Raw genomic sequence first — 25,646 nt, 5'->3', positions numbered from 1 at the left:
AGTTCGGTCTTTCCAAAACTGTGCAGTAGGGGCTATTATTTTCCTGTTCTGCACATGAGGATGTTGAGGCTCAGCAAGACTTAAAAGATAAATGATACTTATTTAGGGACCACTGTAATTGCCCTTCTGGATCACGGCTGTCTGGCCTCATACCCTACTTAATTCCAACGCTGCTCTGAACACAGGCCTCTCTGAACCAGCCATCATTTCCCTGAATCCCACCTCCGGCTGCTGATGGGTGCACATCACATCCATCAACCTGACTCCCACCCCTTCTCTTGTCTAAGCCTTTCTACTGGGTCTTAAGGATCCTCTCCATCAGCAGGTAACTCTCTTCAACTTCATTTTCTAGTCCAATATCTTAGGAAATAAACAGGAGATTATGAAGGGAATGGAGAACTAACGGCTCATTAATTTCACCAAGTAAGCATAGAAATAATCACTTGCCACTTATCACAATAAATGCTAGATGGAATTAAGACATGGTTGAGATCCTGGTTCTGTTTTTGGTCTCACCTTCCTGCCTATATAATAAGCAACTTATATATGACTAAAAAAAAAAACTTGTATCACTAAATATTTATGACCATTAACCTTAGCTGGACCCCCAGTTCTGCCAGTTAATTTTAATCTATTTCTATAACATTCTCCCTCTCCTACTTTGCACAAAACCTATTAATACCTACTCCACTTTCCCAACATTTTAAACTTCCTTCCACTTGCCTCACTGTTAGGGATGACCTCACATCATTCACTATGGAGAAAATGGTTGCGTGGGAACCTCCTCACCATTCCAGCCAAACCTGTGACCCTGCCTGCACCTGCGGCCATATCACCTTCCTCCGATGTGATGACGGTCCCTCTTCCTGGCAAAGCCAGCATCTCCACCTCTCGTGTTGTTTCAGGGAGCTGCACCACTCACCGCCCTGACTTTCTCTGGAAACTCTAGCTTCTTCCTCCCTACTTCCCCCTTGACATCTAAACATCATAAGAACAACAGTGAACGAACAGCCTTCCCCGCACTCCAGGTCTCCCTCCTGTCCTCAGCTGCCTCCATCTCCCTTTACAGTCAAGCTTTTCCAAAGAACCACCTTCACACTCTGTCTCTATTCTCTCACCTCCCACTCCTCAACTCACTGTACTTGGGTTTCATCCTCAGAAAGCCCTGAGAGGGTCCTATGCCTTCCATTTGTTAAGCCCCATGGACGCTGATGTCATTACCTTTCCACCCTCCCTGCCACAATCAACATGGATGGCCACGCCCTCTTCTCGTGGCTCCAGGACACCATGCTCCCCCGGTTTCCACCAGTAGCCCCTGCCCTCTTATCTCTTGTGAGTGGTAGAATTCTTTAGGGCTTCATCCATGGTCCTTCTCGCCTTACTGTGCACTCTCATTTAGGTGATCTCATCAGACCCATGGCATTTTTTTGTCTTGAAACAGACTCTCCTCTGAGAACCAAAACCACATAGACTATGCCTTGCTTTCTGTGGCTTCTAGCTGTATCTCTCGAGCATCTCAAACTGAACACACACCCAAGTAAACTCTACATTCTACCCTTCCCCTACCCAAACTGGGTCTTCCTCTAGGCCACCCCATCTGGGAAAACAGTGTCCTCAATCACTTGAGAGCTTAGCAGAAACTTGTGGCACAAGAACACACTTCTCCTGATCTGTGGAGCAGGGCTGCCTGAGGCAATGTCATTAAGAGCTGGATCTACTATTAATACACAGGCACCCTGGCTTGTACTCCTCATGCATCCAACCCAGGGGTCTGAAATCTGCTTTGAAATAATGGAACACTTACTTATCTCTTGATTTCCCACAAAGCAGTGGTCCGAAATGAAACCTCTCTGTGCTCACAATATACTTCTTAAAGATGACCTCATTTGCCTTCATTTCCATCTTCCGCTGAGGGAATACCACCCTGAACACAGAGAAGGAAGAGGAGAGGAGAAGTGTCTGAATGCCTCCACATGATGTATACAGGAACCCAACATTCTCTGTTCAGCAAAGGGTCCAGGAGTCTGGAGACGGAACAACTCTTAATTTGAGGACATTTCTGGAACGACTCTTAATTTGAGGACATTTATGGAACCAACCCTGAGGGAAGACAGTACAGTTTGAATCTGAGAAAAAAATATTCCCAGTAGTGTCTTTCATAATGGGGCTGATGATGAAACTGAGCTGGACTTCCTGTTCTAGTGTGCCTAGCTAGAGAAAGTCCTGAGAAACCCTAAGGAAATCTAGTTCGGGTGGATCTTAACCAGCTTCTGAGTTCCCTGTCTGAAGTGGCCCCTTGGTGAGAATTGCAAAAAAAAAAAAAAAAAAAAAAACTCCTCTAGGTGTACAAGCTATAAAAAGTCCCCTGGCTTGCTCAAGCCAGGGGCCTTTTTGTGGTGCATAAGGGGCCCAGTGTTTGGTACTCAGGAAAAAAATCTGCCTGTGGAGATACCCACATATACTGAGGTTATAGGATAAAAGTCCTACAGCAAATATAAAATCTGTTTATATATGCTTAATAGTTAAATAAACAAACTAACTTCACACAGGAAGATATCCCCTTGCCCTTCACATCTGCTAGCATTCTATTTTAGCCACATGGTACCGTGTCATTTCTGTGACTCAGTGTCCGTGGCTCTGGAGCCCAGTATAAGAGGGCCTGGGATGCTGCCCTGGTTCCACATTTCTATTAAGACACATTTTGTTCAAAGTCCCATGGGGGAAAACAAAAATGTATCTGCCAATCTTTTCTTTAAGAACAAAATACACTTACTTCGGGTCTTGGCAAATGTATGGGTAAGTGCAGACACCTCGGCAGTAAAGCTGGTACTGGCGGTGAGTTCCAAGGATCTCAAAGTTAAATGTTTGGTCAAAAATCCCAAGATCGTTGGAACAGAAGTGTAGGCGCAATGTCACCTCACCGTTGGCAGGCACGATCCACCGGAAATGATTCAGCCTGAAAATGACCACACATGCTTTTACTGTGAGGATGCTTCCTTTGGGCCAAGAGAAGACAGGACTGTTGCCTGGGAGAAGTCCGGTCCTGCTGCAGTTAGGCATGGCGATCCTTGACCGCCATGGAGGTCCTTAACAGTCAGGACAACCTGGTTCCCATCTGAGGCTGTGACAGCCACACCCTCATTTGGAGCTTCGGCCTTCCCCTCCCTGGGTGGCTCCGAGGCCCACCTGGTGAATTTCTCCTGGGAATGCTGCCCAGATAAGTTGTTCTGCTCTACGTCTGACAGCGGAGCAATGGTTCCGGAAGTTCCTGCAGAAAGGCCCTTCCTGTTGAAGGCCATTCGACGTTTCTCCTTCTGAGTCTCACGCGGCTGATCCGTTTTTTCTTTCTCTTTTTCTTTCGTTTTCTGTTTGCTCCCTTTAGATGAGGTGATTTGCTCCTCCTGGGTCTTAAATTGAAAATGAGTACAGGGTCTTAAACATTCATCCTACGACCACAGAAGCAGGAGACAGGAATGCCCATGACACTGCCTGCGGTTTGGAGTGACCTTTCTGCCTGCAGTCTGGGGTGACCTCACCAGGTTCAAGATGCTGGCGACTGCTGAGAATGGCAGGGCCCAGACTATGACACTACTGTAGGATAGAAGTGTGGAGACGAGTCTAGAGCTTTCCCTGGTACCCAATTCCCTGAAGGGAGGCCAAAGCTCCAGAGAAAGCTGGAAGCTGGTCTGGAGTGTGTTCCCATACTGCATTTTGTTGTTGTGCTTCTGTAGTATTTTTTTTTAATCTATATTTCTCATTCCCTCCCAATCACACTGATTTTTTTTCATAGACCAAATCTGTATCATGACAGAATATTCCATAGTCTGCAAATCTTTTGACTGTTCTCAGAGTGTCCCTTAAAACTTACTTATTTCCTGTATTTCATGTAAGTTGAAAAAAAGATTTAAAAACTTGATTAGATTCAGAGAGGATGCTGTGCGCATCATACTCTGTCACACTGGGGGACAAATGATGTCAGGTTGACTCACGATTACAGACGCAAAGGGTATCTGTGTGGCTGCAGTGATGCTCGCAGATCTTGGCCATGGCAAAGCGGACTTCCCTCTCTGCAGCCAGCCAGCCACCCATGGGACGACGCTCTGGCTCAGAGTGAGTGTCTTGTTCTCCAGAAAACCAGCACTCCAGGAATCCCCTGGCACTCCTTAATCAAGGACTCCTACGTCATTGGGGATATCAGAACAGTGCCTTTCTAATTCTACCATTCTTTCTATAATTTCAGCTGTCATTCTCCTAGAAAGAAGAGCTTTCCTTCATGTACTGGAGATGAGCCTGAGTTCCTTCTAAAACTGTAAGTTAAAGAAAGCTAAACTCTTTCCCCTTAAAGTTCAATTTTCAGAAAAGAGGTTGGTGTAATAGTCACCTCTGATGGTGGCAATATTTTCTTTTTTACCTTTTCATTGGACTCTGCCCAAGTAAGGCCTGCTCACCAGTGCTGAGACCTGATGTTGATTGTCTATTTACTTACCAAACTTAAGTTTGGGGCTCTCTGTTACCTAATTGAGGTGTAAGCAGGGCCTATAGATAACTTTATTTGCTGCTGATTTTGTTTTTTGCTAACATGCATGGTTTATAGGAAGAAAGCTAGGAGGCAATTCAAATTTTGGTCCCCATACTCCTCTTTGACCACCTTATGTGAAGAACCAACTCATTGGAAAAGATCCTGGTGCTGGGAAAGATTGAAGGCAGGAAGAGAAGGGGACGACAGAGGGTGAGATGGTCAGATGGCATCACCAATGCTACGGACATGAGTTTGAGTAGGCTCTGGGAGTTGGTGATGGACAGGGAAGCCTGGCGTGCTGCAGTCCATGTGGTCACAAAGAGATGGACATGACTAAGCGACTGAACTGAACTACTCCTCTGGGAACAGAAAGCCCCTCTGTAATTTTTAATATCCATGCATTCTTCATATTACTAGTCAAATCTATTTTTCTTTTTTTATTTATTCCATTAACTGTATATGTAAAAATCAATTTTATACTTTTACATGATTTCATTTTGATCACTTATCCTTTTAATCTAGGTGGAATTACTTTTACTGCACTGTATCAGGCAAGAAGATAAAAAGCAACTTTATCCAAAATATCCAATCTTCCCCATATAATTTCTTAATAGTCTTTTCTTTCTCTAATGATGTGTGTTTCCTTGTGTCTGTTGACTCTTGTATTCTTCTGCACTGTGTGAATTACCTTAGCTTCACAATACATTCTGCTACCTTTTTAAAAGAGCTTGTTTCACACTTTTTTTTTTTTTGTAAATGGACTTCAGAGCAAATCAACAAGTATCATTTTTAGTCTCTTCTTGGGGGCATAGGAAGAGTCAGACCCAGGGAAGGTGCAGCTTAGGGAGGCTCAGGTGGAATCCCAAGTGAGTGGAGGCAAACACCCCAGTGAGCTTGACATCAACCCCGGGCTCAATTTTTGGCCACATGGAGGGCCCATGTGAAGTCTTGCCAAGGTCAGGAGGATAAGTTTCTCCATTTACCTTTGAGGAGCCTGGGGTGGTTGAAATCTCTGTTTCTGCTTCCACTTCTCTTTTCTCCTCTATCAGGGAGAAGTCTTCAGAGGGTGGAGTTATAAACACGAAATGCTTCAGGATTTCTGTCATGGCCAAAGGCTGTCGCTTCACAGGGTAGGAGATGATTGAGTATAAAGCAGGTGGTGGGATAGGTGGTCCAGAGGAACCCAGGCCCAAGATGTCTAGGATCTAAAGAAAAATATCAAGATGAATTTCTGGTGTAGAGGGCAGGCTACCCCTAACAGCCTCCCTGAAAGAGCACAGGATGGTGAGACCCTCCCTCCTTTCTCTCAACTTTCTCAGGAGACGCCCTGATATAGGCATGTGTCAGGGATGGTGTATAATGGGCCTCTGACACAGCTCTGTAGGTCTTTCCAGACCCCACACCTCCAGACTCAGCTGGGGCTCTTGCTATGGGCTTCAGGCTCCCTCTCTTATCATAACCTTTGTCACTTTATTATGATTGCTTGGTGGTCTATCTCTGCAACTGGACTGTAAAGTTCATTAGGACTGGAACTAGGGTGATATAGCACATGGCCTAGCACACAGCTGGGACTCAAACCTCTGTTTAAAGAGACCATCTCTTAATATTCTGATGTCTATAGTATAGAGCTGTTTCATTTATTTTCAGATCCCCTGTTAACATTTCTTCTACCTTTAAGTGTTCTTTCTTTTCAAAGATAAAAGAGAGTTAGGGCTAGAGCAGGTCATATATAGCAAAGAAAAAAAAAAGTGCATCAAAGTTCTGGGAATGGGGTGAAAGATGGGAATGGAGAGAGAAGTCAAAAAAGAAACTTGAGAGAGTCAACTTATTCCTGTAGCATTCCCCATTCTACTCTGATATATAATGAATGAGAGCCATCCAGAGCAGATGGCTTCAAAATCTGGTAGCAATTTTCTCCTCAGCTTGTAAAACCCTCAGAAAAAGGATGCTATCCCTTGATTAATTGTTGTCATCACAACCATGAGGCCACCTGAGTGGACCAAACAGGCTATTAGTTCGAGGAAGTAACTATCTTCATGTAATCCTGTGTTGCTAATTCTCTTGGTCAGAAAGTTGAAGACACTTCCTGACTAACATGTAGCTAGAGTTAACTCCCAGGATTCAGAATATCTGTGAGGAAAGGGATGAATAATTTGCATCCCCTATTAAATTAATAGAGGCAGGAAGTTCTTTAAACAAGTCTAACTCGTGGTTCCTCTCAGGCTCTGCTCTCTACTTCTAAGGTTGCATCTCAGTTCAGTTCAGTTCAGTCGCTCAGTTGTGGCCGACCCCATGAATTGCAGCATGCCAGGCCTCCCTGTCCATCACCAACTCCCGGAGTTCACTCAAACTCACATCCATCGAGTCAGTGATGCCATCCAGCCATCTCCTCCTCTGTCGTCCCCTTCTCCTCCTGCCCCCAATCCCTCCCAGCATCAGAGTCTTTTCCAATGAGTCAGCTCTTCGCATGAGGTGGCCAAAGTACTGGAAGGTTGCGTCTAGTTTCTGATAAATACTAAACTAAACCAGTGGGTAGACTGAGGCCCCCCTGTTCAAATCTGGCTTGCCGCCTGCTTTTGTGAATCAAGCTGTATCTGAACAGAGTCATCTCCAGTCATATCCATTATTGGGGGTGGGTGTTCGGGACACAGACTATATGACCTGTAGCCGCAAATATTTGTTTTTTGGTGTTTCACCGATAAAGTTTGTCATGGGATGAAAGGTTATAATAACCATTCCCTCCAAATCACTGCCAAAGGGGTTTCTGAATATGATGCTTTTGTTTCTAGGAACAAGAAGCCATCTGGTCGTATAATTTCTGTCATGGTGGGAAGCTTATGGGAAAGAAATTTTAGAATAGTTGAGCCATTTGCATAACCCCCGAAGTGTACCTGCCTTGCCAACCCATAACACAGTATTGTCAATACTAAAATTAACTTTATGAGTGGCTTTTTATAAGGTTAGATGGAATAGTTTAGATCTGTGGAACTTCCTATGGATACTTCATCACATAGAAAAAGGTCCTTTTAGCCATTTTTGTTTTATATACAAAGGGATATCAGAGATGAATGGAATTAAGGGGATCTGGATTTTGTGTTAAAAGCACATTTACAAGGACTAGCTCTGTACGTCTGCCTGGCTACCTGACCGTTACATCTCTGTCTTGGAGGAAAGTCTGTACCTGTTCCCCTTTAGGAAGCCTCTCATTTTCCAGAGCCTGCTTCCAGCTCGAGCCTTCGGAGTCAGGCGTCTGGATGTTTATGAACGGCACACCCAGATCCTTCTTCCCTTCGTGGTCCTCCTCCTCGCCCTCGCCTCCGTCGCTGCGCTCCTCCTGGGCGCGGAGCTTCTCCAGCCGCTCCCTCTCGGCCCTCTCCCGCTCCAGGCGCTCCCTCTCGGCTCGCTCCTTCTCCGCGCGCTCCCGCTCCCGGTCCTTGCGGCCTCGGCGTCCACCCGGAGGGAACCTGGCGCTGGTCGGCCCCATCCTCATGGCTCATGTCCTCAGCACCGATGTGATGCAGCAGAACTCCTTGCTTCCGGTCCCAGTACGTGAGGATGTTCTGGATGTCCTTCAGGGTCAGCTCGAAGGTCTTAAACTTCTGGGCCACGTTCTTGTCAGTGTCCTTCGGAAGGTCCCCCTCACTGTCTTCTTGCTCCTGGACAAGAGGAAACCAAAGCGTGTTGATATCTGACAAGAGGTTCCTCCTCCTCTTATCCATTCTTCCTTCTCCACAGCTACCTGCTCTCTGACGGACACTTTTCTTTCTACTGCATCAATCTTCACCTCTAGTTTGGAAAAAGTAAGAATCTAGAAGGCAAAAACACATAAAACATTCTTAAAACAGTTCTTTCGGGGAGAGCAAATTGCAAAAGAAGGAGAAAGAGGGCACTGTGCTTTGTAAGATGGCCTCATAGGATTCCAGCCCCTCATATACACGCCAGGGCTGTGCCTATGGATTGTGTGGGGGCCTTTCTCAGAAGATTCACTCTGTGGTCCTGCCTTGTCTTGGAGCTGGCTGGGGCCGGGCATTATGCATAGCAGCTGTAATGTTCACTCCTGGCTGACAGCTGCTGCTCTGAAGGATCAACAGGAAAAGATGCTCAAGACGAGCCTTTCCTCTGGAGAGGCCACTGAGTCTAGTGGTCCAAACCTGGTCTCACAATTGTTAGCTGTGTGACCATGGGTGAGCAAGCCACATCTTTGGCCCACCTGTATTGTGTTGACAGTAATATTAATAACTACCCCAGAGGACCACTGAAAGTTAAATGTGTGAGTACATGTAAAAAGTTTATAACAGTGTCTGTCACAGAGTAAAAGGTCTCATAGTGCCAAGTTATTAAAATTATACAGATTATGTATACAGATTAATCAGTGCTGCTGGGGACAGACAGGGTTTCAGAATCTGGCTACACTCCAGCCTCTTAAACAAACCTGTATTTTAGCTAATGAACCTTGCAGAGAGAAACCAACCTTATTCTTTTTCTTACTGCTTTGTGGGTTCTGATTGTCTCCCCTCCTGATGAAACCCTCCAGGAGGCTTCACAGGTCTGGGGGTTCTTCTTTGATGACATACAGTCCAGTTCAGCCCAGTGACATTCTTCTCTTGCCTAAGCTCAGGTGTGGAGGCATGAGAGGCCCAGGCTGGTTATCCCCTCTCTGCACTGCATCAGCTCCCCGCTAAATGTCCGTCTCTACAGCCTGGAGAGAGCTGACACAACAGTACTGGCAACGCTGTCTCCTGGAGTGGGTGGATCGCCTTATTTGTGTGGGTGAGGGGAGGGCGGGGTGCCTGCTGTATGTTCCCATCTACAGAGTTCTGCCTAGATATCCTGTTCCAAGTGGAAGTGGACTGAGTGTGGAAGAAGCGCCTACTGAGGGGAGGACTTGCATTTGGAAACTTGCAGGAGCCTGTTTCTTATCCTTGTTTTGGTGCCTAAGTTTTAAGTGCTCAGACATGCTCCTTCCTGAGCTCTACCTGATGCGGACTCCTGGACACTGATTCCTCTGCTCTTCCATCTGCCTCCTGGGACCAGTCTGCACCTCGTCTGGGAGTCTAGCTTTAGTTTTACCCTCAGAACTCTCGGGGCTGGAGTGGCCACTGTGCACCCCAGCTAGCACAACCCTCAGCCACTAGCGCCACCCTGGACGTTGCTCTGGCCAGTCTGCACCAAGCCTGGGTACCGTGTATCACAGTGGGCAGAGACGTGACAGGCAGACTGATACTCACAAGGGTAGCTTATGCTGGAGCATCTCCCTTGACTGCGGTCAAGGATCAGCTCCTGGTTGAACACACTGACTTGGTGGCTCACTGCAAACAGCTCTTCACCACCAGTCTATTTAAAACCATCCAGGGCGCTGCAGGAGACAGCAGAAGGAGCCAGATTTGTGCACACACACAACTGTTACAGCTCGTCCTGTTAAATTCTGGATGGGGTTCACATCTCTGAACCTCTGAGGAAGGACAGGATGTAACAGGACAGGATTATGGGAAGCACAAGAAAGCACGGGACACACAGTCAGTGCTCAGAAAATGCTGATCCCTCTCCTCCTGCCTTTTGCTCCACCACAGAGTCTACACAGTCCTAGGCCAGCTTTCTGGAGGGGAGAAGTGCTGGGCTGATATGCTAGCTGTGGTGGTGGGCCACTCTGCACCTGCCTGCCGCTGAGGGGCCAGGGAGGGTTGCTACCTGCCGGCTTGGTATCTGAGATTTCTTCGTGGACGGCTCCTCCTTTACGGGTCCCTGCTTTGGCTTTTTATTCTTCCGTTTTAGCTCATCTTCTTCCTTCTGTCGCTCAAGTTCCTGCTGTAGCTTCTTTTCCTGCATCTCCTTTGCCAGTCTCTCTAGCTCCCTTCATTAAGTCAGGCAGAGAAGAAAAGAGTTCAGAGGGGCCTGCCCGAGCCCCTCCCCTGCTGCAATCACCTGGTGGGGGAACGTGGCGCGGAGCTTTCTTCAGCACAAAAACCAGGAAAGAACAAAAGAAAGCTGGATATTATAGGAAGGAAGGAAGATGGAAGGGAAGAGAAGAAAAGAAGGGAAGAAAGGAGGAAAGGATGGCTCACATCTACCTTTGAATAGTCATTTAGTAAAACTGATAACTGAAGCTCAACTAAGAGGAATTCTCAACTGATCTCTAATTCTATTTCAATCTCGTTTCACAGGAGAGTGAGGCAAGGGCTGTAAACAAGCTGGATGTTATCACCCTTAAAAACCAACTTTCAAAGATTGTTCTGATATCAGTACAGATGAGGCCCAGCTTTCTACACTCATGTCTGAGGTGATGTTTTTCACAGCGGTCCCCACTGTGGCCCACTTGGAGCCATGGAGCTAGAGCTGAAGGCCACGTTCCTCTCCTTCTCGCCCTTTCTTTCCTTTCCAGCTATGGATTCAGCCGTGTCTGCCCTGCTGCCAATGGCAGAGAGGGCTCCAAGCCTGGGCACCATGTATAAACAAAGAGTGGAGGGGATGGCATTTCTGAAGATACGGAATCCATTTATTTTTATCTCTGGGAATCCCTGATTGTTCCTGGCTGCTGTGGCTCTCTGCTCATTGAAGTTGACTCATCATTACTTCATCACTTCGTGTGTGTGCGCGTTACAAACAAGTCACTGCTGAGCTCTAAGAATCAGATTTGGATTTTCTAAGTCCACTGTGAGAAGAATGCCTGAAAGTAAATGACCTGAATGAGAAAAAAAAAAGCGATTTTTTTGGAATCCCAAAGCTGGGATTCCTGAGGCCCAGGCATGTTTACAGTAGACCATGCATGAGATGTGGGTATATATATATATATACTGATACTGTAGAGTACATAAAAGCTCTTTGGGGGCCAGTGGGAGGAGTCTGGAGGTAGGGGGAGAGGAGAAAAGGGGATTAAATTATAGGTAGCATCTTGCCCCCCACCACCAGTGTTTGGAATCTTAGGGAGGGGTAGGCAGTAGACCCTTCTCCCTCCCTTGGCATGTCTGAAGATCTGAGGACAGGACACTGCCCACCTGTATTGGAGACAGCGTGAAATCATGGACCATGTCTCGTGGGTGGTATGGAGGGGATTCAGTCAGTCCCGTGTGGTCCCCAGGGATGGGCACAGAAGGTGGCTGAGAGCACTGGCCTGGGAGCCTGCCCAGGGTCTCTGCTGAACTGCCCAGGCTAAGGAGCAAGTGGGAGTGGCAGTCAGACCTCGGGATGGACGGCACCACCAAAGGCCAGGATGCTGGCCAGGAAAGGAGGAGAAATGGCTAAGTTATGGAGGGCAACCACCATGCCCACGTCACAAGAGTGGCCCCCTGGGTCACCATCTCTGGACACCTAAGCACAGAGGCTGATGAGCCGCAGCTCTCAGGGAAGCCAGCAGGAGATTAGGGGCCAGAAGCCCCTCCGCTTTTTATACTACAGCCTCTAGCCCTGGGTCCCACAGGTCCCCCAGAAAGAAGGAAGGACAGGAGAATGGAGACGTGGGAAGGCTGCAGCAACCAGCACCCTGGTTGTGCAAGATACCTGTTTCTGCTCTCAGCAAGTCATCCTCCCAGGTCTCCTGCGGCCATTGCTGCCTCCTCCCCGGCCCCGGTGACCCTAGTCTCCAGGATGGGCCGTGTGCCTGATGGAAACTGCTCCCAGTGGCAGTGCTTCCCTTCTGACCAGCCCCGGACACTGACCTCCTCTTCCTCTCCCGCAGGGCTTGTTGAACCTCTCGGTTGAAGGTTATTTTCTCCTCCTCTGTCAAGGCATCATATTCTTCCTCATCCATGCTTTGGAGACGCTCCTTCTCTCTCTTCTGCGCTTCTCTGCGTTTGTGCTCTGTGGGGAACAAACAGGAGGGTGGGAAAAACTCACTCACCACGTTTGGCTGCGGGGACCCCAGTGGTTTAGCTCTTGCCTAAGCAGGCTGTGGTGCGTGTGTGACAACGAGAGGCAGTGGGTACCACAGGCGGCCTCCTAATCTCTGCTGGGCTTTCCTGCACTCATACAGTTCCCACAATGGTTTCCACCTGTGGTGGGCTGAATAGAGGCCCCAAAGAGATCCACGTGCTAATGCCCAGAACCTGTGAATATGTCACATTACATGGCAGAAAGAACTTTGCAAATGTAATTAAATTAAGGATCTTGAGTTGGCGTGATTACCCTGGATTATCTGAGTGGGCCCAATATAATCACAGAGGTCCAGCAGAGGCAGGCAGGAGGGTCAGGGTCAGAGAAGAAGAGCGGACAATGAGGCAGAGGTCAGAGAGTTGCGAGGTAGGAACCACGAGCCGAGGAATGCAGGGGGCCTCTAGGAGCCAGAAAAGGAGACGAGGATTCTCCCCTAGAGCCTCCAGAGGAACATGGCCCTGCTGACACCTCAATTTTAGGACTTCTGACTCCCAGAACTGTCAGAGAACAAATCTGTGGTGAGTCATCAAGTTTGAAGCAGTGTATTACAGGAGTAATAGGAAAGTAACATACCACCCACTGACTTTACCCATTACTAACACAAGCCACCAAAGTGCTCAGGTGACAGAACTGTCAACTTCCACACCCTGCAGGTTCCAGGTCCTGAAGTGTGGTTCACACTTGGCACGAAGGCTCTGGGCTGCTTCTGCACATGTTGCAGGCACCCCAGTCTTTCCTCATGCCTCCCTAAGTTTGAGCTTTGGGCTCAGAGATCTACATCTTGAGTTCTTAGTCTCTAACACTTACAGAGGATAGTAACAGATCAGAATAATAATTCTTCCTTCACAGGGCTGTTGTGGGGATCAAATAAGCAATCATGTAAGGCGCCTAGCCCAGTGCCTGGCACATTCATAAATGTTCAATAACAACTAGATTCTAATATAATAATATTGTATGCTGCCTCAGGACTTTTTAAAATGATTAAGGGAATAGGAACCTATATTGAAACTGTGAAAACTACAGGCAATTGAGAAAATGAAAAGAGATACTTTCTTTCAAAAGTTGATTGTTGATGGGAAATGAGTTTTCTGGAAACTAGGAATCTGGAGGTTGAAATATTGCTGAAAGATGCCTGGTCAATCTCTGGATGAGAATAAAAGGAAGCAGTCTTTGAGTTCTGCTTTGACCCCTGGGTTGGGAAGATCCCCTGGAAAAGGGAAAGGCTACCCACTCCAGTATTCTGGCCTAGAGAATTCCACGGACTGCATAGTCCATGGGGTCGCATAGAGTCAGATTCAACTGAGCGACTTTCACTTCACTATGAACTAAGATAGCTCAGTGTTTGTAAATATTTCCTTAAAAGGAAAAGGTGCAGACTGTTCTGGAAGACAGAGGCAAGGCTGAGTGAGGAAGGGCAGTGATATGACCGGAGCTGAGGCTGAAGCAGGATTCTGCCTCTGAGGGGTAGCGCCGTCCTCTCCCTTGGGGGCCAAGATCTCCTGGGTCTGCTTTTGTCTAAATTTGGAACTTAAGGTAACATTACTTTCTTTGTGTATGTGTGTATGGGCTTTTCAATCATTGGAAATTTTTTACAGGCCACTGGAATGACAAAAAAGCAAAGAACTCAGAGTTACACAGATCTTACTAATATGCTCTGTGATCTTACACAAAACTTTTGATATCTGTGAGCCTCGTTTTCCACATCTGTAGAGTGGGGGCAATAATCTTTGTCAGGACTAAATGACCCAAAGTGTCCTTTAAAGACATTTTAAGTGTACACAATCTGCTGCAGTGCCTGGTACACAACAGGCTAGAATGTAGAAACTGTTTCCTAAAGTTACAAGCTCTACTCTGGTCTTACAGGAAATTCACAGTGGGCTTAAAACCGACAAGCTAATGAATGGGTCACCTGAGTAAGGATGGGACCTGTGATGTGGCCCTCTCAGTCAGTGCTCAGTTGCTCAGTCACGTCTGACTTTTTGCAGCCACATGGACTGTAGCCAGCTAGGCTCCTCTGTCCATAGGACTTTTCCGGCAAGAATACTGGAGTGGGTTGCCATCCAGGAGACTGTCCCAACCCAGTGACTGAACCTCCTGTACTTCTGCATTGGCAGGTGGATTCTTTACCACTGAGCCACCTGGAAGCCCTGTGATACCCTCAGGTAGGCTGTAATTATAGAGAAGATGAAGGGATGTAATGTGATGTCGGGGGAAAGAGGAAGATGCCTATGGTGAGAAGAGCTGGGTTCCATCCTTCCTTCTATAATCTCTCAACAGGTCACTTGTGTCTCAATTGCCTCACATGCAAAGTAGAAATAAGAACTCCCAGCCACCCTCCAGGGCAGAGGTGGGGCGCCAATGAGATGGCAGATGTAGCAACATAAGCCTAATGGGTACTCACAGCAGGGAAGGAATGTAAAAAGCCTATAGCTCTGTTTAAAGGAAAGACCTATGGGGCTTGGAAGGACAGCCCAGGAGGGGATGGCCTTACCTTCTTGCTCATTTTTGGCTTTCTCCTGGGCCTTCATGGCTGCGTAATCCTGGGCCATGTTGATGACATAGATGTGCTCCCGATTGCCGATGGCCTTCAGCAGGCAGAGGAGAGCGGTAGCTGCGTTCCGAGCAAAGAGTGTCTCCAGGCTGTCAAACACCACTCCTCGGTAGCAGTCACTCAGCTGAAACCAGAGCACAAACAGTTACTGTGGCCACAAGATCATCTGTTCCCCAAGAAGGAAGCTATTTTTTCTTTTGCTGCTGCTTTTACAGGTGCTGCCACTAGTTCTGCAGACCCAGAACCATTGGTTCTGGGCCCAGATGAAAGTTCCACTGCCTTCCCACCTGCCAGATTCATTGGGGCTGTAATTAAACAAGAGAGAAAAATAAAAATGTTTCAGCAGTCATGAAAGATCTTTTCCATACATATCTGCAGAGTAAAGGATTTATTCTGTGTCTGTAGAGATCAAGAAAGCAAATAATGTTGAGATGAGAATCTGGGAAGATCTATGAAATACAGAGAAGGAATATGTGTATAAAAGGTGTCCCTCTGCAGCAAAGACAGCGGTAGCAGATGGGCCATTTTTATCTTAGTGGTTTTCCTGCCTTGGAGCGTAATGATTTTGGTAATAGTAACTACTGTAGAACAGGCCTTGGCTGTGCTGCAGTGTTACTTGCAGAGACTGGCCACCACGCGCTAGAGACTGATTACTACCACTTTCTGAGGAGACAAGAATCCTGTGTCAGAAAATCAACTATTGCAATCAGTACATATACTATTTAGTTTAGCTGCCATTTTTTTTTTTTCCTCATAGGGAAGACTTTGTCAATAAACGAAGTAGCACAAACTCTGTATCTCATCAGAGGCCAGTACTATGAGTAGCACAGCTCTCCTGGCTTACTTTGGGTTTTACCAGTGGTCTCAGCCTTTACTCGGGGTGCATGAAACACCTGCACACTTACTAGACGCCTGTGTTCAAATGAGCTGAGAGCAATGGCACCTTTAACGCAGTAGTGAGTTCAAAGCTTAACATGAATCATTTCTGGTGATTACATTCCTCCTCTTCTGCGAAACTCAAGTTGAATTTTTGTTTACTTAAACATGCAATTAATACTGTGGCCCATTCTGGCAAACCAAAGCAAACACAGAACTCTAGGACCTGGTAAGCAGTTTAGTTTTCTGTAATCCATAAGCAGCAAACCCTCCCAAATTCTGGTGATCTAGTTTTCTTTTCTTTACAAGTACAACATCTATTTGGAAAACTGAGCAGTGGCCACAGGACTGGAAAAGGTCAGTTTTCATCCCAATCCCAAAGAAAGGCAATGCCAAAGAATGCTCAAACTACTGCACAATTGCACTCATCTCACACGCTAGTAAAGTAATGCTTCAAATTCTCCAAGCCAGGCTTCAGCAATACCTGAACTGTGAACTTCTGGATGTTCAAGCTGGTTTTAGAAAAGGCAGAGGAACTAGAGATCAAATTGCCAACATCCGCTGGATCATGGTAAAAGCAAGAGAATTCCAGAAAAACATCTATTTCTGCTTTATTGACTATGCCAAAGCCTTTGACTGCGTGGATCACAATAAACTGTGGAAAATTCTGAAAGAGATGGGAATCCCAGACCACCTGACCTGCCTCTTGAGAAACCTGTATGCAGGTCAGGAAGCAACAGTTAGAACTGGACATGGAACAACAGACTGGTTCCAAATAGGAAAAGGAGTACGTCAAGGCTGTATATTGTCACCCTGCTTATTTAACTTATATGCAGAGTACATCACGAGAAACGCTGGGCTGGAGGAAGCACAAGCTGGAATCAAGATTGCCGGGAGAAATATCAATAATCTCAGATATGCAGATGACACCATCCTTATGGCAGAAAGTGAAGAGGAACTAAAAAGCCTCTTGATGAAAGTGAAAGAGGAAAGTGAAAAAGTTGGCTTAAAGCTCAACATTCAGAAAATGAAGATCATGGCCTCTGGTCCCATCACTTCAAGGGAAATAAGACGGGGAAACAGTGGCCGACTTTATTTTCTGGCTCCAAAATCACTGCAGATGGTGACTGCAGCCATGAAATTAAAAGATGCTTACTCCTTGGAAGGAAAGTTATGACCAACCTAGACAGCATTTTGAAAAGCAGAGACATTACTTTGCCAACAAAGGTCCATCTAGTCAAGGCTATGGTTTTTCCAGTGGTCACGTATGGATGTGAGAGTTGGACTATAAAGAAAGCTAAGTGCCGAAGAATTGATGCTTTTGAACTGTGGTGTTGGAGAAGACTCTTGAGAGTCCCTTGGACTGCAAGGAGATCCAACCAGTCCATCCTAAAGGAGATCAGTCCTGGATGTTCATTGGAAGGACTGATGTTGAAGCTGAAACTCCAATACTCTGGCCACCTGATGTGAAGATCTAACTCATTGGAAAAAGACCCTGATGCTGGGAAAGATTGAGGGCAGGAGGAGAAGGCGATGAAAGAGGATGAGATGGTTGGATGGCATCACCGACTCAATGGACATGGGTCTGGGTGGACTCCAGGAGTTGGTGATGGACAGGGAGGCCTGGTGTGCTGCGGTTCATGGGGTTGCAAAGAGTCAGACATGACTGAACGACTGAACTGAACAACACTAATGAAAAATCAAAACAAAAAGAAACAGTTACTGTGTTTCTGACTTTAAGAGCCATATAGTATTATAAAATAATTCAGAAATGTATGAAAATTAAAAACCTATAATTTTGCTAGCCAAAGATAACCACAGTTAACATGTATTTTAAGGATTTTTATTATGTGTATGATACACATTTATAAATATTTTTAGAGAAATATAATTATGGTTTACATACTATTTAATAATCTGATTTTCTCAGTTAATAACATGGTGGTGGTAGTTTAGTCACATCCAACCATTTGCAACCCCTGGACTGTAGCCTGCCAGGCTCCTCTGTTCATGGGATTCTCCAGGCAAGAATACTGGAGTGGATTGCCATTTCCTCCTCCAGGGGATCTTCCTGACCCAGGAACTGAACCTGGGTCTCCTGCACTGCAGGTAGATTCTTTACCAATTGAGCTGTGTAAACACTTATTTTTACCACAATTAACATCACTCCAAATTCTAACTTATCATGGCTCCACGTTATGATTTTTAACATACTTCTGAGGGCTGTACCATGACTCTGTAGACGTGTGTGTTTTGAATGTGCTACCTTCTGCTCACTGGTCCTTAAGGTGAGTGTGGTTTCAGCCAGCAGACAGCCAGGGTCAGAGATTGACGAGGGCTATCCAAAGGACAAAAGAGGGTGAGGAAACCCATCCTTCCTCTCCGAGGCCCCTGGGTTTTGAGCTGCTGTGTGTGGGCAATGGCTCAGAACCTCAGCTTACAGCAGGGGGACAGGCGTGTAAGCTCTGCATCTCCACGCAGGTAGGTGTGGACACACCTGAATTCGGTCCACTAGGATCTGAGTAAATAGCTCCTCAGGGAGCACGCAGCTCACGAGCCCGGTATCACCTCCCACACTGGCGCTGACACTGAGTCGACGCTGCGTGGGCCCCGAGGGGAGAGGGCTGGAGGAAACCTGTTTCGAGAGAGAAGGATCAGGAGTCAGAATCCAGAAGCCTGGTGTTTCAACAACTCCTCCACTTAACAGGCCATGTGACCTTGGGAGAATCATCTAATCTCTGGGTCTCATTTCCTCATCTATAAAATGGGGGTTGTACTGTAAACTGGAAGATTCCTATCTCACTTGAATAACTGCTGTAAGTTTCGAGTAGGAACACTGTGGAAGATGCCTTGTATGTGTACTGAACAGCAAACATTTGTTCATTCGTTCAAACATTTGTTCACTTCCACTCTCCACCCTGCTTCCCCCACAAGTAGCTGTATCTATTTTCACACCTTTACTGACTCTAGAGGAAGACGGCACCCGTTTCCTTCAACTATGCTTAATCCTGGTCTCCCCCGCCACATTTCCTTGGAATCTCTTTCCCTCTTGGGAAGATCATCATCTGATACTTCTCCAGGAGTTCCTATCTTTACAGAACCTGCTTGTGCCTCTACCTCCTTCCACAGAAAGAACTCTCTTGACCCTGGGTTTGCTCCTCTAATGATTATTTGATCTTTTCTCCCTTTCTTTCAAATATCTCAGAAGCTTGCACTCATCTGACTCTGGTTCCCACCAACAATCCACTGTGCCACCCACTCTCTCTGGCTTCAGCCCCTGCTATTCAGCCGAGATTGTTCTTGAAGTCCCTTGGCACATGACTCAAACTCTCTGGCTTCTTTATGACTTTTCAAGACTCCCCTGCAGCCCTCCCACAATTTATATTAGTGGGTCCATCCTTAACATTCCTTTAGAAGTAGGTTGAACCACATGAAGTTGTTGCAACAGAGGTCTCAAGTGGTTGAATACTGTCAATCTCATATCAATTTCGTATGGCTTAACCTAATTCTTTTTACATACCTCTTTTGTCCTAATCTCATTTTATTGCAAATAAAATGTGTGGTGATCACCCTCATCAGGCTCTTGGTTCAGCCTGAGTGCAGGGTTTTGCTTTATTTATCTTCACTTTGCCAGGGCCTGACCTGTTTCACACCTGGTAGAATACTCCTTTCAGGAGCGGTACAGGGCAGTACCCAGGCCTGCCTGGCCAGGGCACCTGTAGGAATGAGGTTGTGCTGACCCAGATGCAAGATGCCAGGAGGAGGAGGGGTAGGAGAGGAGGAGGATTAGGGGAAAGGAGGAGGGGGAATCCCAACCCTCCTTTTGGGGAGCCCTGATTTGTACCTGGGGCGTTTCAGACGAGTGCTGGTGATGCTGCTTCTGAGACCCAGAGCCGTGGCTCTCTGCCTTGCCCTTGGTGAGCAGCACACTCCCACGCACAGGCTTGGTAGGTTTAACTTCGGGAGTTACCAGAGTGCATTCCGAAGTTAACTTGCCCAGGGTCTCATTGCTCAGTCGCAATTGTCCCATGGCATTTTGACTCGCAGCAGCAGCCTCCTGGGCTACACGGAGAGAGTGGGTTTATATTGAAAATCATCTCAGGATAATAAGGAAATAATAGGGAGGATGGCAAGTTGAAACCTACTGTGATTCTTCTGGGGATGGCGCAGCCACCTCCACCTGCGGCTCACCCAGCAGGGCTGGGAGAAGGGGCTCCACCACTGGGGGTGGATGGTGATGATGGTGGGTGTGTGCCCAGCCTGGGCTGGAGCCCCGGCCTACACTGCTCATCTTCTCAGGGGATCCCACGAGACTCTGCCACCTTCTCTTCCAGCCCAGAAGGTAATCATTTCTGAAACTGCTGGTACAACTACAGCCTTGCCTGCCCAGGAAACCTCTCATGATTATTATTGTGCTGTTTTACAGTCTTTTATTCTCACTAAATCTTCAAAGTCCAGCACATATCATACACCTACAGCACATCTCAGTTTGGACTTGGCACAGTTCAAGCGGCCAGCGGGTCCTGAGTGGGACCCATGGGTTTAGACTAGTCACTTCCACCTCAGTACAGCCAGCTGACTTCACAGCAAACAGCACATGTAGGTCTGGGTTTAACCCCCACCATTGAAAGGGCTTTCTATGAAGTCACCAGTGACTTCTGAACTATGAACTATAGCTGTCCTCTTCTCAGGGATCATTCAATTTGAACTTTCAGCCACCTCTGATTATATTCACTTACTGATTTAATACACGTTTGTAAATATTTAGTGTGTCTGCTATGCGCCAGGCACTGCTCTAGATGCCAGGAATACATTAGTGACAAAAATTAACACAAATCTCTGCCTCAGAAGCTCACATTCCCATTGGAGTGGGGGGAAGACTGACAGCAGAGTAAGTAGAATAAATAGTATGTTAACTAGGGATAAGGGCTATGAGAAAAATAAAGCGGGAAGGGTCCCCCAGACTCTTAACTAGGGCTCTGGAGAGACATGAAAGTCCTTCTGGCCCCCGCTCCAGCAGCCCTTCTGATTGCTCCTGCCTCTGACCCTCACTCTGCCTTCTCCACCTCCCCTGGCTTCGCTGCCTCTGCCTCCTCCTGAAAGATAAGTGTTCTCCAAGGTCCCATCCTGCCCTGTGTCCATCTCTCTCTTCTCTTTCTGGAACTTTCTGGACTGACTGATTTCCTATACTTCAGCAGCCACATCTCTCACTTTGTTGAGGAAGTCTCTCCCAATCATTAAGCCTTTAGCTTGACATTACTTTCTCAGGGAGTTCAAATTTACGATTTGTCAAGGGACATCAACACAGCTCCAAAGACCTCTGAGTAACGTAGTTTGACAGAAAAGGAAATCAAAAAAATCTAACAGAACTGAAATTATGATGCAGCTTGGGGTTCCCACTAAAGGGTGCCAGAATATGCCACCCCAAAAAAAGACTATAGGAGCTCAGGATATGCCACCTTGAAACATGCTGCTTTGATATACTGGCTATTCTAAGCTGTAGGCACTTGAAAAAAGCAGTAAATGCAAGGAGTGGCTTTCTCTGACCTCCCCCTAGCCACTCAAAGACAGAGTCTCCCTAAGAAGCTCCACTGTCACAAATCCCATCCAGGGAAGTTTCATCAACCAGGGAGATGGACTCTTATCACAGAAGAAAGACTCAAGTCCACACTACACCCAAACCATCAGAAGTCATCATACCTCCCATCCATCCTCCTAAGGTCCCTTCATCTTTCCTAAAAACCACTGACCCTCCCCAACAGGACCACAACCCCCTTTCCTTTCCCTATTAGGTGGTATTTACTTCTGAATTCTAAAGCCACTCATTTCCCTCCTGAGTATTGCCCATGGACACATGAAGCATACATGTTAATAAACTTGTTCTTCTCCTGTTAATTTGCTTTTTATTACAGGGGCACTCAGTCAAGAAATCAGAAAAGTGGAGAGAAAATTATTTTTTCTTCCTTACACCACTAAAAAGCTGTTTCTCTCATCTTCCCAGCAAAGAATCTCCCATTTCTCCTGAAAGCCCCAGCCAGGTCTACGAACTAGTAAGCGTGGGACACCATCAGGAATGACATCATGCTGTTCTAAGCATTCCTATTAAAAGAATGAGTCTACTCTCAGCAGGCACTCGGCTTTATAGTCCATAGATTTTTTCCCCACTGAGCAGCTGCTCTCCTGCCCCGCAGGTCTTTAGAGGATCTGAGGGAGTCAGGATTCTTAACCTCTGGTGGGTAGGGCCATACTACTTAGTACTTAGTAGTAAGTACTACTACTATGGGGTTTAAAAATCTAATTTTTCTCTCCAGTAAGCTTTCTCCTCCCCCATGTTCCCTGTCTTGGTAAATGGCGTAACTCTCTTTCTGGTTTCTGTGATTGGTCATTGAGTGTGGTCACCTTGAATGCCTCCCCCTCTTTCAATTCCCTGCCATGCAGGTCACTCTTAGCCCCACTCACATTCAGCTTTACTACTGCTTTCTTTACAAGATACCACGAGAGTGCCTTTCCTCCTGTGACTTTCTGGCTATTTCTCCCACAGGGTGAAAAGTGCCCAATTACTCTTTTCCTTCAAAATACAATCCAAATGCCTCATCTCAGCACTAAGGTCAACTGTGATTGCCCTCAATCTGTCTTCCCACCTCTAACTTACCGTTCCTGCTCTCTTGGTCTGGAATGTCCTTATCTTCATCTTTGCCTGTCAACATTCTCCTCCTTCAAAGCCCATTTCCCTGAAAACTTCCCCAAATGCTTGTTGGAACTCAATTATCTCAAAGTTGGTTTGCTGCAGAAGCTGGTACTTCTGTTACATACTGTCCTCTGCTCTGCATGTCAGTCCCCACTCCAGGGGTCACCCACAAAGATGTGGGCCATCCTCGCCCTGCTCCCTGTAGTGCCAAGTGCACTGGGCAGCCAGGAGAGTGGATGTCTGTGGGAGAGAGAATTCTCTGAGCTGCTGATGGGCAACAGGTTATAAGTCAGCCTTCAGTGGAGCTGTGGGAGAAAAGCTTGGCGTGGAGGGTGGGGGTAAACTGAGCATCACCAGTGGGATTAGGGCCAGTTGGCCACAAAGAGTCAGAGGAAATGGCTCTCACCAGACTCCTCCTCCTTCATGGACTGCTCTATGGCAGCTCGAATGCAGAGCTCCCGGGCGCGGATGCCTGCGACGTTGTTGCTGTCAGAGATGGCTTCCAGCATGACAGAGTCAAGGTTCAGGCAGGCAGCACTGTAGTACCTGGCCATGTTGACTGCGGTGGCTGACTTTCCTACAAAAAAGGTCAGGGGATTGAATTTCACAGCTCTCATTTGCTCACTGTTCTCAACATAAGAAGTTTCTAGGTCAGAGGCTCATATAAAGTGACCTCTCCAAGGTCCCGGCCTCTAAGTCTCTCATGTGGCAGCCAAGAAAAGAGGGAAGACTTGAGCCAGGAGTCATAACTAGGGGTTCTGGTCCTAATTCTACCCCTGAATAGCCATGTGCTATGGCAATCCACATTCCCTCTGGATTTTCTCCTCAGCTTAAAAAGTGATTCAAAAGATGAACTTTAAAAATCTTGTAGCTCTTATTTCCCTCATTCTACTGGGAAGAGACTTTTTTGGTTTAAAGAATAATTTGTGTTGATGTCTGTTTTTCTCATTCAAAATACCTGCTCATTAAAAAAAGAAAGCAGAAAATTCAGAAATAACAGAAGAAAAAAGATCCATAATTTACTCATCCAGAGAGATTATAGTTAACATATGGCTGCTATTTATGCATCTGTTATTTATGTTATTTATGCATATTTTATTTACATTTCTTATAAAAAAAAAGTAGTGGGCTAGGTGGTAGACTGAATAATCCCCCATGCATCTGTTATTTATGTTATTTATGCATATTTTATTTACATTTCTTATAAAAAAAATGTAGTGGGCTAGGTGGTAGACTGAATAATCCCCCATCCTAGGATGTCCACATCCTGATCCCTGAAGCCTGTGATGTGCTGTGCTCAGTCGCTCCGTCGTGCCTGACTCTTGGTGACCCCATGGACTGTAGCCCACCAGGCTCCTCTGTCCATGGAGATTTTCCAGGCAGGAATACTGGACTGGGTAGCCTTTCCCTCCTCTAGGGGATCTTCCCAACACAGGGATCGAACCCAGGTCTTCCACATTGCAGGCAGATTCTTTACTGACTGAGCCACCAGGGAAGCCCAGAGCCTGTAATATGGTACCTTATATGGTAAAGGGACTTTGCACGTGTGATTAAATTAAGGATCTTGATGTGGGGGAGTGCTCTGGGTTATCTGGGTGGGCCCAATGTAATAACAAGGGTCCTTACAAGAGAAGCAGGGTGGTCAGAGTGAGAACAGGTGATGTGATGATGAAAACAGAGAGACAGAGAGACAGACAGACTAGAAGATGCTATGAGGCTGGTTTTGAAGATGGAGGAAGAGCCCATGAGCCAAGGAATGCAGATAACTTTTCTAGAAACAAGAAAAGGCAAGGAAATGGATTCTCCCCCTATGGCTTCGAGAAAGGATGCACCCCTGTTGACCCATTTTAGACTTCTGATCTCCAGAACTCTTAAGAAAGTTTTAAGTCACTAAATTTGTGGTTATTTGTTACAGTAGCAATAGGAAATGACCAGAGATTACAAATTATAAGCATGACTTTTTTCCACTTAAAAGGATATATCATGAGCCTTTTTCTATTCATTTAATACACTTCAGTGGTACTTTTAAAAATTGTCATAGTATACATTCAAAATTTACCATTTTAACTGTTTTAAGTGCACAACTTAAAAAGCTAAGTATATTCCCAGTGTTGTGTGACCATCACCACCATCGATCGCCAGCATTTTTCATCTTTCCAAACTGGAATTCTGTACCATTAAACAATAAGCTCTCATTCTTCCCTTTGCTCAGCCTCTGGAAATCACCATCCTACTTTATGTCTCTATACATACAATGACTCTAGGGTCCTTATACAAATGGAATCAAACAGTAATTGCTATATCACGTCTTGCTTATTTCACTTACCATAATGTCTTCAAGGTTCATCTATGTTTTAGCGTGTGTGAGAATTTCCCTCCTTTTATGGGTGAATCATATCCCACTGTACCACATTTAGTTTATCCACTCATCCATCAATGGACAATTGGGCTGTGTCTACCTTGTGGCTATTGTGAGTAATGCTGCCATGAAAATGGGTGTACAGGGCACTGTTTTTAAAGGTAGTATACATATATATGCAATTTAGAAAGATGGCAACAATAACCCTGTATACGAGACAGCAAAAGAGACACTGAGGTATAGAACAGTCTTTTGGACTCTGTGGGAGAGGGAAAGGGTGGGATGATTTGGGAGAAAGGCATTGAAACATGTATAATATCATATATGAAACGAGTTACCAGTCCAGGTTCAATGCACAATACTGGATGCTTGGGGCTGGTGCACTGGGACGACCCAGAGGGATGGTACGGGGAGGGAGGAGGGAGGAGGGTTCAGGATGGAGATCACTTGTATACCTGTGGCAGATTCATGTTGATATATGGCAAAACCAATACAATATTGTAAGTTAAAAAAAAAATTAAAGGTGATATAATTCACTACATGAATGCATGCATGCATGCATGTGAAGTCACTTCAGTCATGTCCTAGAGAATGTACTATGGTTTAATTAACTAGTCCCCCATACTAGTATACTGTATACTTCATACTGTATGAAGTATACTTCATAATGTATACTTCAACTGCTCCCAAATTTTTAGTATGGCTGATAATGTTGCAGACAACACCGAATGTAGTTAGTCTTTATCCATATGATTACTTTCCTAAGAGAAATTTTTAGAAATAATAC

The 25,646-nt window shown here is 46.1% G+C and overlaps 1 protein-coding gene across 1 annotated transcript in view; it reads right to left on the bottom strand.

Annotated features, from left to right (window-relative positions):
* Window positions 1-25,646, bottom strand: part of HYDIN (HYDIN axonemal central pair apparatus protein) — a 103,825-nt gene that overhangs the window by 56,530 nt on the left and 21,649 nt on the right. Inside the window, 13 exon segments of the mRNA XM_024979009.2 lie at window positions 1,805-1,924; window positions 2,774-2,956; window positions 3,187-3,407; window positions 5,503-5,724; window positions 7,701-7,974; window positions 7,976-8,241; window positions 8,244-8,327; window positions 10,208-10,370; window positions 12,172-12,313; window positions 14,877-15,060; window positions 18,310-18,447; window positions 19,657-19,874; window positions 22,907-23,077. Coding sequence (XP_024834777.2) covers window positions 1,805-1,924; window positions 2,774-2,956; window positions 3,187-3,407; window positions 5,503-5,724; window positions 7,701-7,974; window positions 7,976-8,241; window positions 8,244-8,327; window positions 10,208-10,370; window positions 12,172-12,313; window positions 14,877-15,060; window positions 18,310-18,447; window positions 19,657-19,874; window positions 22,907-23,077 — 2,386 coding nt within the window.

This window comes from Bos taurus, chromosome 18, assembly GCF_002263795.3.
Source record: "Bos taurus isolate L1 Dominette 01449 registration number 42190680 breed Hereford chromosome 18, ARS-UCD2.0, whole genome shotgun sequence".
NCBI lineage: Eukaryota > Metazoa > Chordata > Mammalia > Artiodactyla > Bovidae > Bos > Bos taurus.
The sequence above is the reverse complement of the archived record's forward strand: the minus strand, read 5'-3'. Positions and strand labels throughout refer to the sequence as shown.